We start from the raw sequence: 12,500 nt of genomic DNA, 5'->3' as shown, positions 1-12,500 counted from the left end.
TTTATTTCAAAAACCTTTTCAATGGTTTTCTCTCTTCGAGTAGTAATGTATCATGTATTATATTATACCTCTCTGAATCTGTATCTATATGTATTGAATATGTATTATATTGTATCATTGTATACTTAAGTAGCTATATATATTACAGATAGATGGATAGAAAGACAGATAATTATATATAGATTTACTCATAGATACATACATACATATATGCATTTTAGATATTATTATAAAAAAGATGATGATATCAAACAGAATTAATAATTTTATGATATAACAATAAAGTAAAAAATATACAACGGAAACTGAAACACGAACTGAACAAGTAAGACACCAGTAAAAAAAGACACCAGAAAAAAAACACCAGTAAAACAAATACAACAGTAAAAAAAAGAAAGACGCCAGTAAAAAAAAAATAAGACACCAATAGAAATAGGACACCAGTAAATAAAAAGCCACCAGGAAAAAAGAAAGCCACCAGTTAAAAAATAAGACACCAGTATAAAAAAAGACACCAGAAAAAAAATAAGGCACCAGTAAAAAATTAAAGACACCAGCAAAAAAAAAAAAAAAGACACCAGTTAGAAAAAAAAAAGAAGACACCAGTATCGTGCTAAGCATTCATCTCAAGTCAGTCATCTTAAAGGTGGTACAGTCTTCGGGAATATCCTTGAAGATGGCATTTCCTGGCGCGTCTCGGTCAGCCACCCGAAACTCTCCTTCCTCGAGGACGAAGGCGGCGAGATCCCAAAATCCTGCTTCCTTTCTTCGGCCGGGAAGTTCGGCGGAACCTGAAGAAACACGGATAGGAATTTTGGAGAGAGAGAGACAAAAAAAAGAGGGAATGATTTGAAATTTGAAGAACAAGGATGGAAAGGTAATTCTAAGAAGGATGAATAGGAGGTGGGTGTTGTTGTGGGTGGGTGGGAGGGAGGGGGTGGGGTGGGAATTTGGGTTTTATGAAATGTAATAGAGAGATTGGTCGATATTAGAGACTAGTATCGGTACTTTGTCAATTATTTCTATTTCAATAACTTATAAAGATGGCATAGTGTACCAATTGTGTTAATTAACTTTATAAAAGGTATCACGGTACAGAAGAAGAAAACAATAAAAACGATAGAGAGTAAAAGAAAGATACATAAGTGCACAGTAAGAGAGAGAGAGAGAGAGAGAGAGAGAGAGAGAGAGAGAGAGAGAGAGAGAGAGAGAGAGAGAGAGAGAGAGAGAGAGAGAGAGAGAGAGAGAGAGAGAGAGAGAGAGAGGAGAGAGAGAGAGAGAGAGAGAGAGAGAGAGAGAGAGAGAGAGAGAGAGAGAGAGAGAGAGAGAGAGAGAGAGAGAGAGAGAGAGAGAGAGAGAGAGAGAGAGAGAGAGAGAGAGAGAGAGAGAGAGAGAGAGAAGAGAGAGAGAGAGAGAGAGAGAGAGAGAGAGAGAAGAGAGAGAGAGAGAGAGAGAAAGAAAGAGAGAGAGAGAGAGAGAGAGAGAGAGAGAGAGAGAGAGAGAGAGAGAGAGAGAAAGAAAGAGAGAGAGATAAAGAGAGGAAGAGAGAGAGAGAGAGAGAGATGGGAACACAGTGCACGTTTATGTTATTCATCCTATGTTCTATGTTGTCACTCACACTGAAACGTTCATCGAAAGAGAGAGAGCAGCCACACCGGACAGGAACACACCAAACAACATTAACACTCATTCACGTCAAACCTTTAAAGAACAAAACAAAAAAAAAAGATACTTAAAAACTATAGAGTAAAACACCCACACTCACTCACCCACCCACCCACACACACACACACAAACACACAAACACACACACAAACACACCACCACCAGCAGCAAAGATGAAGAAACTGTCGCGGGAAATTCCCAAGAGCTCGTATGGACGTCCGGGGCACAGAAGGGGGGAGTCCCGATTTTATGAATGAAGAAGCAAAAGTGTAGTGGTCATCCCCTGAACGGACGAACACACACACACACACGCACGAACAAACGCACGTGTTACTACCGACTTGGGGACTACCAGAGCTCCAGGCCGGACGAACGGAGGGTTTTGATGTCGTAAACGCTAGTCTTTTGTTTTTTTTTTTTTCCTTTCTTCTTTTTTTCGTCTCTCTCTTTTACTCTCTCCTTTTTTTTATTCTCTTTATCTGATTTTAGAGTTCACCTTGGATCGGTTCCGATTAAAAAAGATAGAAAAATGAAGCAAAAAAAGTGGCCAGTGTTGAAATTTGTCCCCGCGATGTTGTGAAATGAGGAGCCGACCGGGTGAATGATTCGTAGTCAAGAGTCATCGGCGATTTTGCGATGATGCTGATGGCGACATGGAAGCGCTTGTGCGGAGGTGGAGACCGCGCTTGTAGAGAGGGGGGGAGGGGGTTATGTCATGTTTTTTTTCAATAAATTCTCTCTTTCTTTTTCTTTTTCTTTCTCTTTCTCTCTCTCTCTCTTTCTCTTTCTTTCTCTCTATCTCTTTCTCTTTCATTCTCTCTATCTCTCTTACTCTGTCTTTCTCTCTTTCTCTCACTCTCTCTTTTTCATTCTCTTTCTCTCTTTCTCTCTTTCTCTCTCTCTCTCTTCTCTCTCTCTCTCTGTCTCTCTCTCTCTCTCTCTCTCTCTCTCTCTCTCTCTCTCTCTCTCTCTCTCTCTCTCTCTCTCTCTCTCTCTCTCTCTCTCTCTCTCTCTCTCTCTCTCTCTCTCTCTCTGCGTGGGTGCGGGCGTGTCTGTTTATCCTGGTTCTATCTTTCCTCCTCTCTCTTACCACTACCCCGTTGTGAATGGTCGCGAGTGCGTGTTTGTGTGTATACGTGCATTGGTTTATATGTGGGTGTGAATCACACTCGCTGGCTCTTGCGCTCTCTCTCTCTCTCTCTCTCTCTCTCTCTCTCTCTCTCTCTCTCTCTCTCTCTCTCTCTCTCTCTCTCTCTCTCTCTCTCTCTCTCTCTCTCTCTCTCTCTCTCTCTCTCTCTCTCTCTCTCTCTCTCTCTTGTGTGGTAATGTATGTAGTCTGGGTATGTACACTTGTGTATCGGTACTACACATACACATAGTCATATACAAGGACAGACTCATACACGCACATACTCAACATACACATACATAAAAAGGAAATAATACCCATCCTATGTTGTCACTCACAGTGAAACGTTTATCGAGCCTTCTCAAAACGCACAATACTACATCCTAACTTATTCACTTCAGAAAGTTAGCTGACGAAAAGAGAGAAAAAATGTTCATAGCAGAATGACACTAACGGAAATTATAGACTCCCACACATCATATCAAAGCGCTGTACTGATTTCATAGACGATTATCTAAGCTCTATAGCTGTATGTAAGTGTGGGCGAATTCTTGTGGAAAATACTGTAGTTTTCGTTCATATTGCAGTCTACCCAGCAACGCCGGAAGGTAAGCTGCGACCCCGTTAGTACGAACACCCTCGATCCCTGCTCTCGTCGTTGGTGAAACCCATCCAAGGTCTTCTCAGTACATCTTAGAGCAGTGTACGATAATTTGGGTTAAAATGGCGTCCTATTGGTCGTTTCAAGACTGAACGGACGATCTATATTTTTGGTGTTATAGTGTATTATCTTACACTGGTTCCAGCATTCACGGGACTACCCAAAGGCGCATGCGTTTCCACCCTCGCAAAATGACGTCAGAGATCAATGACGTATCGCTACGTCATAACGCTCCAGCCAATCCCAGCGAGTCATTGAGCCAGCTCGAAGCGTGCGTAGCCACGTCATTGGCTGAACAGTCCATGACGTATAGGAAACTGTGACGTATAAGTGAGGTAGCATGACGTCACCCCTTTATAACATGAGGCAGATGTTTGAGAGCAGTTATCTTGTTGTGAAGACGGTCGGCTTCGGTTGTGGGTGTGTGTCAGTCGTGCCTAGAGTTTGTGTTAGAGTATATACAAGATTCCATCGCTTATATCGTGCCCCCCTAGTTCTCTAGATGAGGGACCTGTGGTACGAGACCTACCTTGACCTGGATCAGCTCACCGACACGGGGGTGTCCACCACCGGACTGGGTGACCTGGCCTTCCCCCACCTGACCTCTAGTCACGTGACCTTCCCAACCCCACCAATAACCTCCACAACCCCTTCGCCACCCATCAGCTCCCTGGCACCGTACAAGTTCTCCCCGGCCTCACCCGAAGCACCGGGGAACATCGGGTCCATAACAGGTGAGATCAGGTCACAGTGTGAGGCTGCAGCAGCATCTGTGTCCCCCCCTCACCCCCATCCACAACCTCCCCTTTTCAGACCTTGTTGGGCAGCCCTAGACATCCTCCGCTAACATAGAGATAAATGAGTCTTGAGCCCTGCCACCGCAAGACCCGGGTCAAGTTGTGGCACCCGCGTGGGCCAGGGAGTAGGGGAGGGGGGGGGTGTCAGTGCTGAAGAATCGTGATTTGCTGCCCTGTTGCAGGTGTTGTGTTGGGTAGTGTTGATATAACGTGACATTCCACGGTAGTATGTCTGTGTGACAAACAGGGTTAGGTTAGGGTATATATATACATATTTATATATGTATATATATATACATATATATATATATATATATATATATATATATATATACATATATATGTGTGTGTGTGTGTGTGTGTATGTATACACTGCATATACATTCGTGTGTGTGTGTTTGTCTGTGTTTGTTAATAATGTACATGTGTACGGACTTATAGCCGTGTATTTATTCATCCGTTGATCCTTAATTCCGTATGCGTTCGCTGTCCTCCCCTTACGAGTTTACATCGAAGTTACAAGAGCCAAAAAAACAGCTGTAGTGACCTGGCGCGGGCGTGAAGCCGAGCGGGAGGCGAGGGTGGAGATGCTCACAGCGATACCGTGACAGCTAGACGCCAAGGGGGGTTAACATAGCCTGAGTTCCCTGCTCTCACAACACCGAGACGTGCACATGGAAATATTTGTTAATAAATGGAGGAAAGGAGAGAGAGAGAATAGGAGATAACGTGTCTTGACTCCTACACAGAGTCGACTTGGGTGGTCTGGTTAGGGCGTATCTCCGATCAGAGAGGCCTGTTTATTGCGGTTGCATTGTGGTAATTAATGGTGTGACATGACGTGTTGTGTGATTGAGTTTGCTTGCAATACATTTGACTTGTGTGCGTGCGTGCGTGCGTGCGTTACAGGCAAGCTTTAAAGTCTCCCCAACCTTTCGGAGGTTTAAGGGTGATGTACTGTAGGCTTTTCGTGATATTATCATTGCCATTAGCTTTCTCGTGGCATCGTCTTTTCACGGAACAGGAAAACTTGCATCTCTTCCTTCTCCCTGCCCGTGAATATGTGCAATTGCATACGTATATGTATGTAATGTAAGAGCGGGAGAGCGTGCGTGTACCTTACCCTCCCTCCCCCCCTCTCTCTCTCTCTCCCTGTGCGCCTTCCTCCTCCCCCCCTCCCTCCCTCCCTCCACCCGTTCAGTATGGCATCCTGAGATACGGTGCCGCGTCGCTGTGCCTTAAAGTTGAGGTGCCATAGCGCCGGCCTGGGTTGGCACCTCGTGGTAGTGTGGCAGAGACAGAGAGGGTACAACTGTCCCTCGAAGCTGTACGAATAGTGTGGGATGACTTAAGGAGGATTGTTGTTTGCGTGTGTACATCTTTGCTTGTCTGTGTGTTTGTGATGAAAAGTATTGGGCCCGTTTAGAGTGGGTGGGTGGGTGGGTGGGTGTTTTTCGCGCAGCCTTTGTAAGGACGAGCTTTGAGGTGTTATTACGCTATTCGCTCGTGAAATCAATTATTGACAGGCTGCATTTATGTGTGTGTGTGTGTTCGTGTGTGTGTTTTCGTGTGTGTGTGTGTGTGTGTGTGTGTGTGTGTGTGTGTGTGTGTGTGTGTGTGTGTGTGTGTGTGTGTGTGTGTTCGTGTATGTGTGTCTTGATATGTCTGTGTATATGTGTCGATGTATTTGTATGTGCATATGTATGTCTATTTGTCAGTTCTTATATTTGGGTATGTGTGTGCATATGAATGTCTGTGTCAGTAAATGTATTTGTACCCATGTGTGCATATAAATGTGTCTGTGTGCATGTTTATGTGTGTATCGTTATGTGTGCAAATGTCTGCTTGTATGTCTGGGCGTTCATGTGTGCGCCGCCAGCATGTGTAAGACCAACAACAAGTAGATTGAAAAAGAGCTTTGCGTGGGTGGCAAAAGTCACTATTGCGTGGGCTGTAAGGCTCATAGTGTGTAGGTGACGAAGAAGAGGGGAGGGTGGTGCGTGGGTGGAGGGGGAGAACAGGTGTGTGGATGGAGGGGGAGAACGGGTGTGTGGGTGGGAGTGGAAAACAGATGTGTGGGCAGGATGGAGAACAGGTGCGTGGGTGGAGGGGGGGGACAGATGTGTGGGTGGGAGTGGAGAACAGGTGTGTGGGTGGAGGTGGAGAACAGGTGCGTGGGTGGAGGGGGAGGACAGGTGTGTGGGTGGGAGTGGAGAACAGGTGTGTGGGTGGAGGTGGAGAACAGGTGCGTGGGTAGAGGGGGAGAACAGGTGTGTAGGTGGGGGTTGACAACAGGTGTGTGGGTGGGGGTGGACAACAGGTGTGTGGGTGGAGGGGAATAACAGGTGTGTGGGTGTACCGGGATGAAGAGAACAAATGTGTGGGTGGGAAGAGAGGGAGAGAACAAGGTGTGTGCGGAGGGGTGGGGGGGGGGGGTGCGTGGGTGGCACAGAATACATGAGTGGGTGAAGCATAGCTTAGGTAAGCAGTGATCAACAGTGAATGAATGAGAAATAGTGCTGAACAGGAGATGTTCATGGCAACGGTGAACAGTCGCGCCCTGGGGCAACTTTGCAGGTGTGGCAACCGAAGATACCCTCGCTGCAAGAGAGGCAGAACCCTTTAACGCTAAGCCTCGGAGGAAAGGGAACTTCATGATAGTGTAGAAGGATGATACGAGCGAAGGAGAGAAAGAGGAAAGCAAAATAGGACGACGAAGAGAGGGAACACGGAACATTACACGTGGAAGCAACAAGTTCCCCTCAGAGCGGCTGCTCTTGCCTCGGGAGCCGAGAGGAGCTTCGTGACTGATTCGGGAACTTTGAATTATTTGCGTTTAGTCTTGTTTTCGATCTTGGACCTAATCAAAACTTCACTGTTTTCGTAGGAGGAGCCGGTCGTAGACGGTTTTCGCCTTGGGCCCACCCAGACGGTGAACATTCCACTGCTTACCCTAGACACATCGCACTTTAAGCTCTGCCGTAAGTCGATACAAGCGTCCCATGCCGCTGATAACCGTCTGTGACGTCATGGATGACGTCAATACAACGTCAATACTGCCGCCCTCGTCCATGACGTCACTGTGCAGGCTGTACCATGCCGTCCTCACTATGAAACCAGAACCGTAGAATGTGTTGTAGTATTTATTAGTACACTTCTACGGTGGGTTTTATTTATTGTTATAAATGTCGAGGAGTGATTTGCATTACCTAGAACTAAGCTGCAACATCGGGAATACTTGGAAAACGAGGGGAGTTTAAGGCTCTCGGTTGGCAGCCATGCCGGGTATCGATGCAACTGGCGGTCGGTGACGTCATGGACCCTGTTCATGGTATTCACGAACGCACAAACGTGTTCACACCTTTCCCGTCACGGAGAATTGTTATGGCTTCTTGGGATATATTGCATGTGGAATGGTTTACCTTCCACTGTTTTATTCGGACTCACAGAGACGACGAACAAGTGTCGCGGTGTGGCGAAAAAGTTGTTTATTCTACAAGTAACTATAATTTCAATCGGCTCTCCGTTACTTTTAATTCATTGAACGACAATGAATGATATAGCTACTTAATCGGCATGACATTGCATTACCATATTGCTCAGAGAATAATAAAGTCTGTCGTGTGTTGTTGCATTCTTACGTTTTCTTTGTTTTATTGAAATTTTAAAACACAAGATTCGAGGCTTTCCTCTGCACCACGTATCGGGGAGGACCGGCTTTCAGCGACGATCTCTTATCAGTTGAGTCGCTGAAGTCGAAGAAAATGCACGTAAGTTAAAGATAACATTGATAAGGCGCCTATATTAGTTGTAGGATGATTACAAGCATATGTTTAAGCAGTTACTTTTTAATTGAATGAGTAATCTTGATAATAAAATCGGTTAATAATATGTGGAAAGTGATAATGATTAAGATTTTGTTTAGACTTTGCTATATCGCAAATATTGTAAACCGAATATTTCCGAAATTGGAATTAACTACAGGATCATATCTAATGCTTATAATCATAATAACACCTGTAACTATACACGCCACTAATAATTATAACGAATATTAATCAAAATCGTGAGTGAGGATAAAATGGATGTACAGGTACGAGTGATATAACTTACCTGCCAATAAAGTATATAGAATTCATACATATTTTTACAGTTCCCACTAGCGTAAATCTGAACGTTAATGTAGACATCGACAAAATACAAAATAGACATATATAGGCATATGGTCTTAACCACTTAACTATATACATACATGCATAAGTATATGTATACATTTGAACGTTTATACTTTAATGCATATATGAGTGCACGCTTATACACACACACATACACACACATACATTCACACACACATACACTCACACACACACATACACTCACACACACACATACACTCACACACACACATACACTCACACACACATACATTCACACACACACATACACTCACACAAACACACACACACACACACACACACACACACACACACACACACACACACACACACACTTACACACACTTACACACACACACACACACACACACACACACACACACACACACACACACACACACACACACACACACACACACACACACACACACACACACAAACACACACACACGAGGGGCGCCGCCAGGTGAGGGTGTGGGAGAGGGAGGAGGAGGAGGAGGAGGAGGTAGGGGGAGTGGGGGGGGGCACGAGAGGTAAGGCGGGGGGGTGTCTCAAAACGAGAATATCTGAGCGGCGATCGATTCTGGCTCCATAGCAAGACCTCATAGATAATTACTGCGGTTCCTTCTCGCTACATCTTGGGATTTTTTTGTTATTTTTTATTCTCTTGTTTTTCTTTCCTTTTTTTTTTCTTTTTTTTCTATTTTTCTTCTTTTCTTTTCTTTTCTTTTCTTTTCTTGTTTTATTTGGTTTCACTTGTTTTACGCATTTGGGGATAAGTTGATGGCATCTCTTTCTTCGTATCGAATTATTTTCTGGTCTTTCTTCTTTTTCTTTTTCTTTTACTCTCTCTCTTTCTCTTTTTCTTTTACTCTCTCTCTCTCTCTCTCTCTCTCTCTCTCTCTCTCTCTCTCTCTCTCTCTCTCTCTCTCTCTCTCTCTCTCTCTCTCTCTCTCTCTCTCTCTCTCTCTCTCTCTTCTTTCCTTCTTTTTCTTCTTTCCTTCTTTTTCTTTTCAATACCTTCTTTCCTTCCTCCCTCCTCCTTTTTTACTTCTTCCTCTTCCTCCTCCTCCTCTCTCTCTTCCTCCTCTTCCCCCCTCTCTTCCTTCTCTCTCTCCTCCTCCTCCTCCTCCTCTTCCTCCTCCCTCTCTTTCTCCTTCCCCTCCTCCCTTTCTTTCTCCTCCTATTCCCATTCTTCCTCCTCCACCTCCACCCCCACCCCCACCCCCTCCCCCTTCTTCTTCCCTCATCTCCCATTCCCTTTCATTCCATCCTCCACGCCTCATTTATCCCCCATGCATGGCTAACGACCGCGAGGGACAGGCGAAGAAGCTGATTGTAATGGCAATTGAGGGTGCATGTGTGAGCGAGGGTGACCTGTGCTTTGACACCCACTGACCTATTTCACGGGCTCTGTTAGGAAGCGGCAGAGACCCGGGGTGGAAGGTGGAGCGTACCCTCTCTCTGTGGTTCCTCTCTCTCCTTCTTCCTATTCCTTGGCTTCGTCTCCTTTCTCCTTCTCCGCCTCCTCCTTTCTTTTTATTCGGGATTTTTTTTTTTTTTTTTTTTTGTGGATCTCTGTTTTCCTCTGATGCGTTTTCTTCTTCGTCTCTTTATCTTTTCTTTTCTTCTTCTTGTTCCTCCTCCTCCTCTACTTCCAGCTCCTCCCCCTCCCCTACTTCCTCCTCCTCCTCCTCCTCCTCCACATCCCCCCCTCCTCTACTTCCACCCACTCCTCCTCCACCTCCTCCCCTTTCTCTACTTCCACCCCCTCCTCCTCCTCCTCCTCCTCCTCCACCTCCTTCAGCTCCTCCCCAGCCACTCCTACACACACCATGAGCCTAGGTATTAGGACACTCGCCTCCTGTGGTGGGCTTGCGCCGCCTGGCCCCGGCGTGCCCCCCGGGAAGTTGCTGAGTAGCGAGCTGTTTCTGGTTACATGTCTTTGCAGTTTTTTTTGCGGAGAACTTTTATGGAGAGCTGACGGTGTGTTATTATCTTGGTGATGGTAATTATGATATTATCATTACCGTTATCACCATTCTCGTCATCATTATCACCGTTAGCATCGTGTGTTTTTACGCTTGGTGTTGTTATTATAATGATAATGATAATGATAACAAACACTATCAATCTTATCATCACTCATAATTGTTATCACTTTCATCATCATCGCCATTACCAATGCTTTCGCGCATATTTGCTCTACTTTCTATTTTTTCCCTTTTTAATGCAAGCCCACAGCTCCTCAGCATCCATCAATCAGATGTTAGCAACGAGATAAATCCATAAACAGATTGCTGAATAAACGCGAAAATTGGTCCGAGAAGGTAACAGTCTGCTTCGGAGACAGTTTAAACGACCCAAAAACTGGTCGATTGGCATCAACGCGAGTTAGTTTTTTTCGACCGACGGCCACTTTCGCTCTCACTTTAGCTAACTTACATATACGGCGTCCTACAAGATTTTCTTCCCACTTTTTTAGCTCTATTTCTTGGCTGTTTTACCCTTTTCCCCGCCATTAGTGGGTGTGGGGAAAGTGGATGTGCCCCATGACTCTTTCACGAGTTGTGTTTGTATTTTTTTTCTTTTTTATTTCTTACGGAGGGAAAGGAATGGGGGGGTGGGAGGGAGGAGGTCGTCGTTATCTCTCTTACTCTCTCTTTCTCTCTCTCTTTCTTTCTCTCCCTCCCTCCCTTCCTCCCTATCTCTCAGACAGGCAGATTGTCTGATCAAGATGCCAGGGGAAATGGCTAGTCTACACCATGATGTCGGCGATATTTTTCTGATTTATGGCTTATTACGTCACCAGAGCCAGTCGCATGATATAGCAGAGCTGCAGGTTCTTGATTTTTGCACCGGGTTCCCATCGGCGAGCGGAGGCGACCCTAGTGACCCAGGCATCCATCCCTCTTTTAATATATCATTAGTGCATCATTAGCCGGCATGAAGGGGGTCTTGTCTCGAGAGAAGGTCTTGAGAAACGCTGGTGGATGTATGTTAGGTATGTTGATTTTTTTTTTCTTTTTTCTTTTTCCTCTTTTTTAAGGTTGGGTTTAACTTACGTTAGGTTACATTCGGCTTGAGATGTGGGGTTGGATCGGTAGCTCGAGTTAGCATGGGTTCAGTTTGATTGGGTCTTGTAATGTTCGAATTGGATTGGGTTCGGATCGATTAGGTTACATCAGATTTGATTCGGTGAAGTTAGCTTACTAGTCGGATCGATTAGGTGAAGTTAGCTCGTCTGATCCCGCAACAACCCACACGAAAGCATAACAGCCAGAACTGCGACCATTACGAGTCGTCACCAACGCAAACAGGTGTCGACCCCTTCCCATCACACAGCCACCACGCACACGTTAATCTTTCAAACCCCCCTCCCTTCCCCTTTCCCCCCCCCCTCCTCCCTAACCCTTTCCTACAATGAACCGTAGCTTCGAGACCTCGGATCGGAGTCTCGGGTCAACTCGCAGCCCTAAATTAGGAAACACGAGAGTCGGGGAAATCGAAGTGTGATTCGAAGCAGTGAGCAGCGAGCACCGAGCAACGAGCAGCGAGCAGAGAGCGACACAAGAAGGTGGAAAGTGACGGCACGGCTACCGACCGACCGGGGGCCCCGTTGTGTAATCTGGCTGGGAGGGAACCGACTCGGGAACCGGTATTTTCTCTGGGTATTGTTAATGAGTTCGATTTTTATCACTCGCCCGGTCCTCGCGACGAAGTCCAGGGACGTGAGGGAAAATGAGGGTAGTGTTGGCAGGATGGTGTCACAGAGGATGCATTGAATTCACGAGTCGAATGCTTCCTGTGATAAAACGTTTGGTTATTTTCCCGTCGGAATTGTTATCATTAAAAATTGTGTAAGATCCCGTGTTTAATATTACAATTAGTTTTACATGCATTGATGTTTGATTATATGGGTATTTTTTTTTATTTGGTTTTGTAAAGAATTACGATTTTCTCCTTTTTTAATCAATCATTATCATCATAATTGTCATTATCATTATCATTATTATTATCATCGTCATCATCATCATCATCATCACCACATTATTATTATCATTATCATTATT

The 12,500-nt window shown here is 45.1% G+C and overlaps 1 protein-coding gene and 1 long non-coding RNA gene across 2 annotated transcripts in view; one reads left to right on the top strand and one right to left on the bottom strand.

The window, feature by feature from the left end:
• Positions 1–564: 564 nt before the first annotated feature.
• LOC122257716 (uncharacterized) overlaps positions 565–12,500 on the bottom strand; it is a 17,250-nt gene continuing 5,314 nt past the window's right edge. The window contains exon 3 of the long non-coding RNA XR_006223617.2: positions 565–791. This is a non-coding gene — a long non-coding RNA (uncharacterized LOC122257716). The remainder of the gene's footprint in view (positions 792–12,500) is intronic.
• LOC122257714 (nuclear receptor subfamily 4 group A member 2-like) overlaps positions 3,832–12,500 on the top strand; it is a 35,584-nt gene continuing 26,915 nt past the window's right edge. Inside the window, exon 1 of the mRNA XM_086534889.1 lies at positions 3,832–4,189. Coding sequence (XP_086391015.1) covers positions 3,958–4,189 — 232 coding nt within the window. The 5' untranslated portion in view covers positions 3,832–3,957. The remainder of the gene's footprint in view (positions 4,190–12,500) is intronic.

The sequence above is a fragment of the Penaeus japonicus genome, unplaced genomic scaffold, assembly GCF_977035675.1.
Source record: "Penaeus japonicus unplaced genomic scaffold, GWHDUDI00000001_assembly GWHDUDI00000042, whole genome shotgun sequence".
Lineage (NCBI taxonomy): Eukaryota > Metazoa > Arthropoda > Malacostraca > Decapoda > Penaeidae > Penaeus > Penaeus japonicus.
The sequence above is the reverse complement of the archived record's forward strand: the minus strand, read 5'-3'. Positions and strand labels throughout refer to the sequence as shown.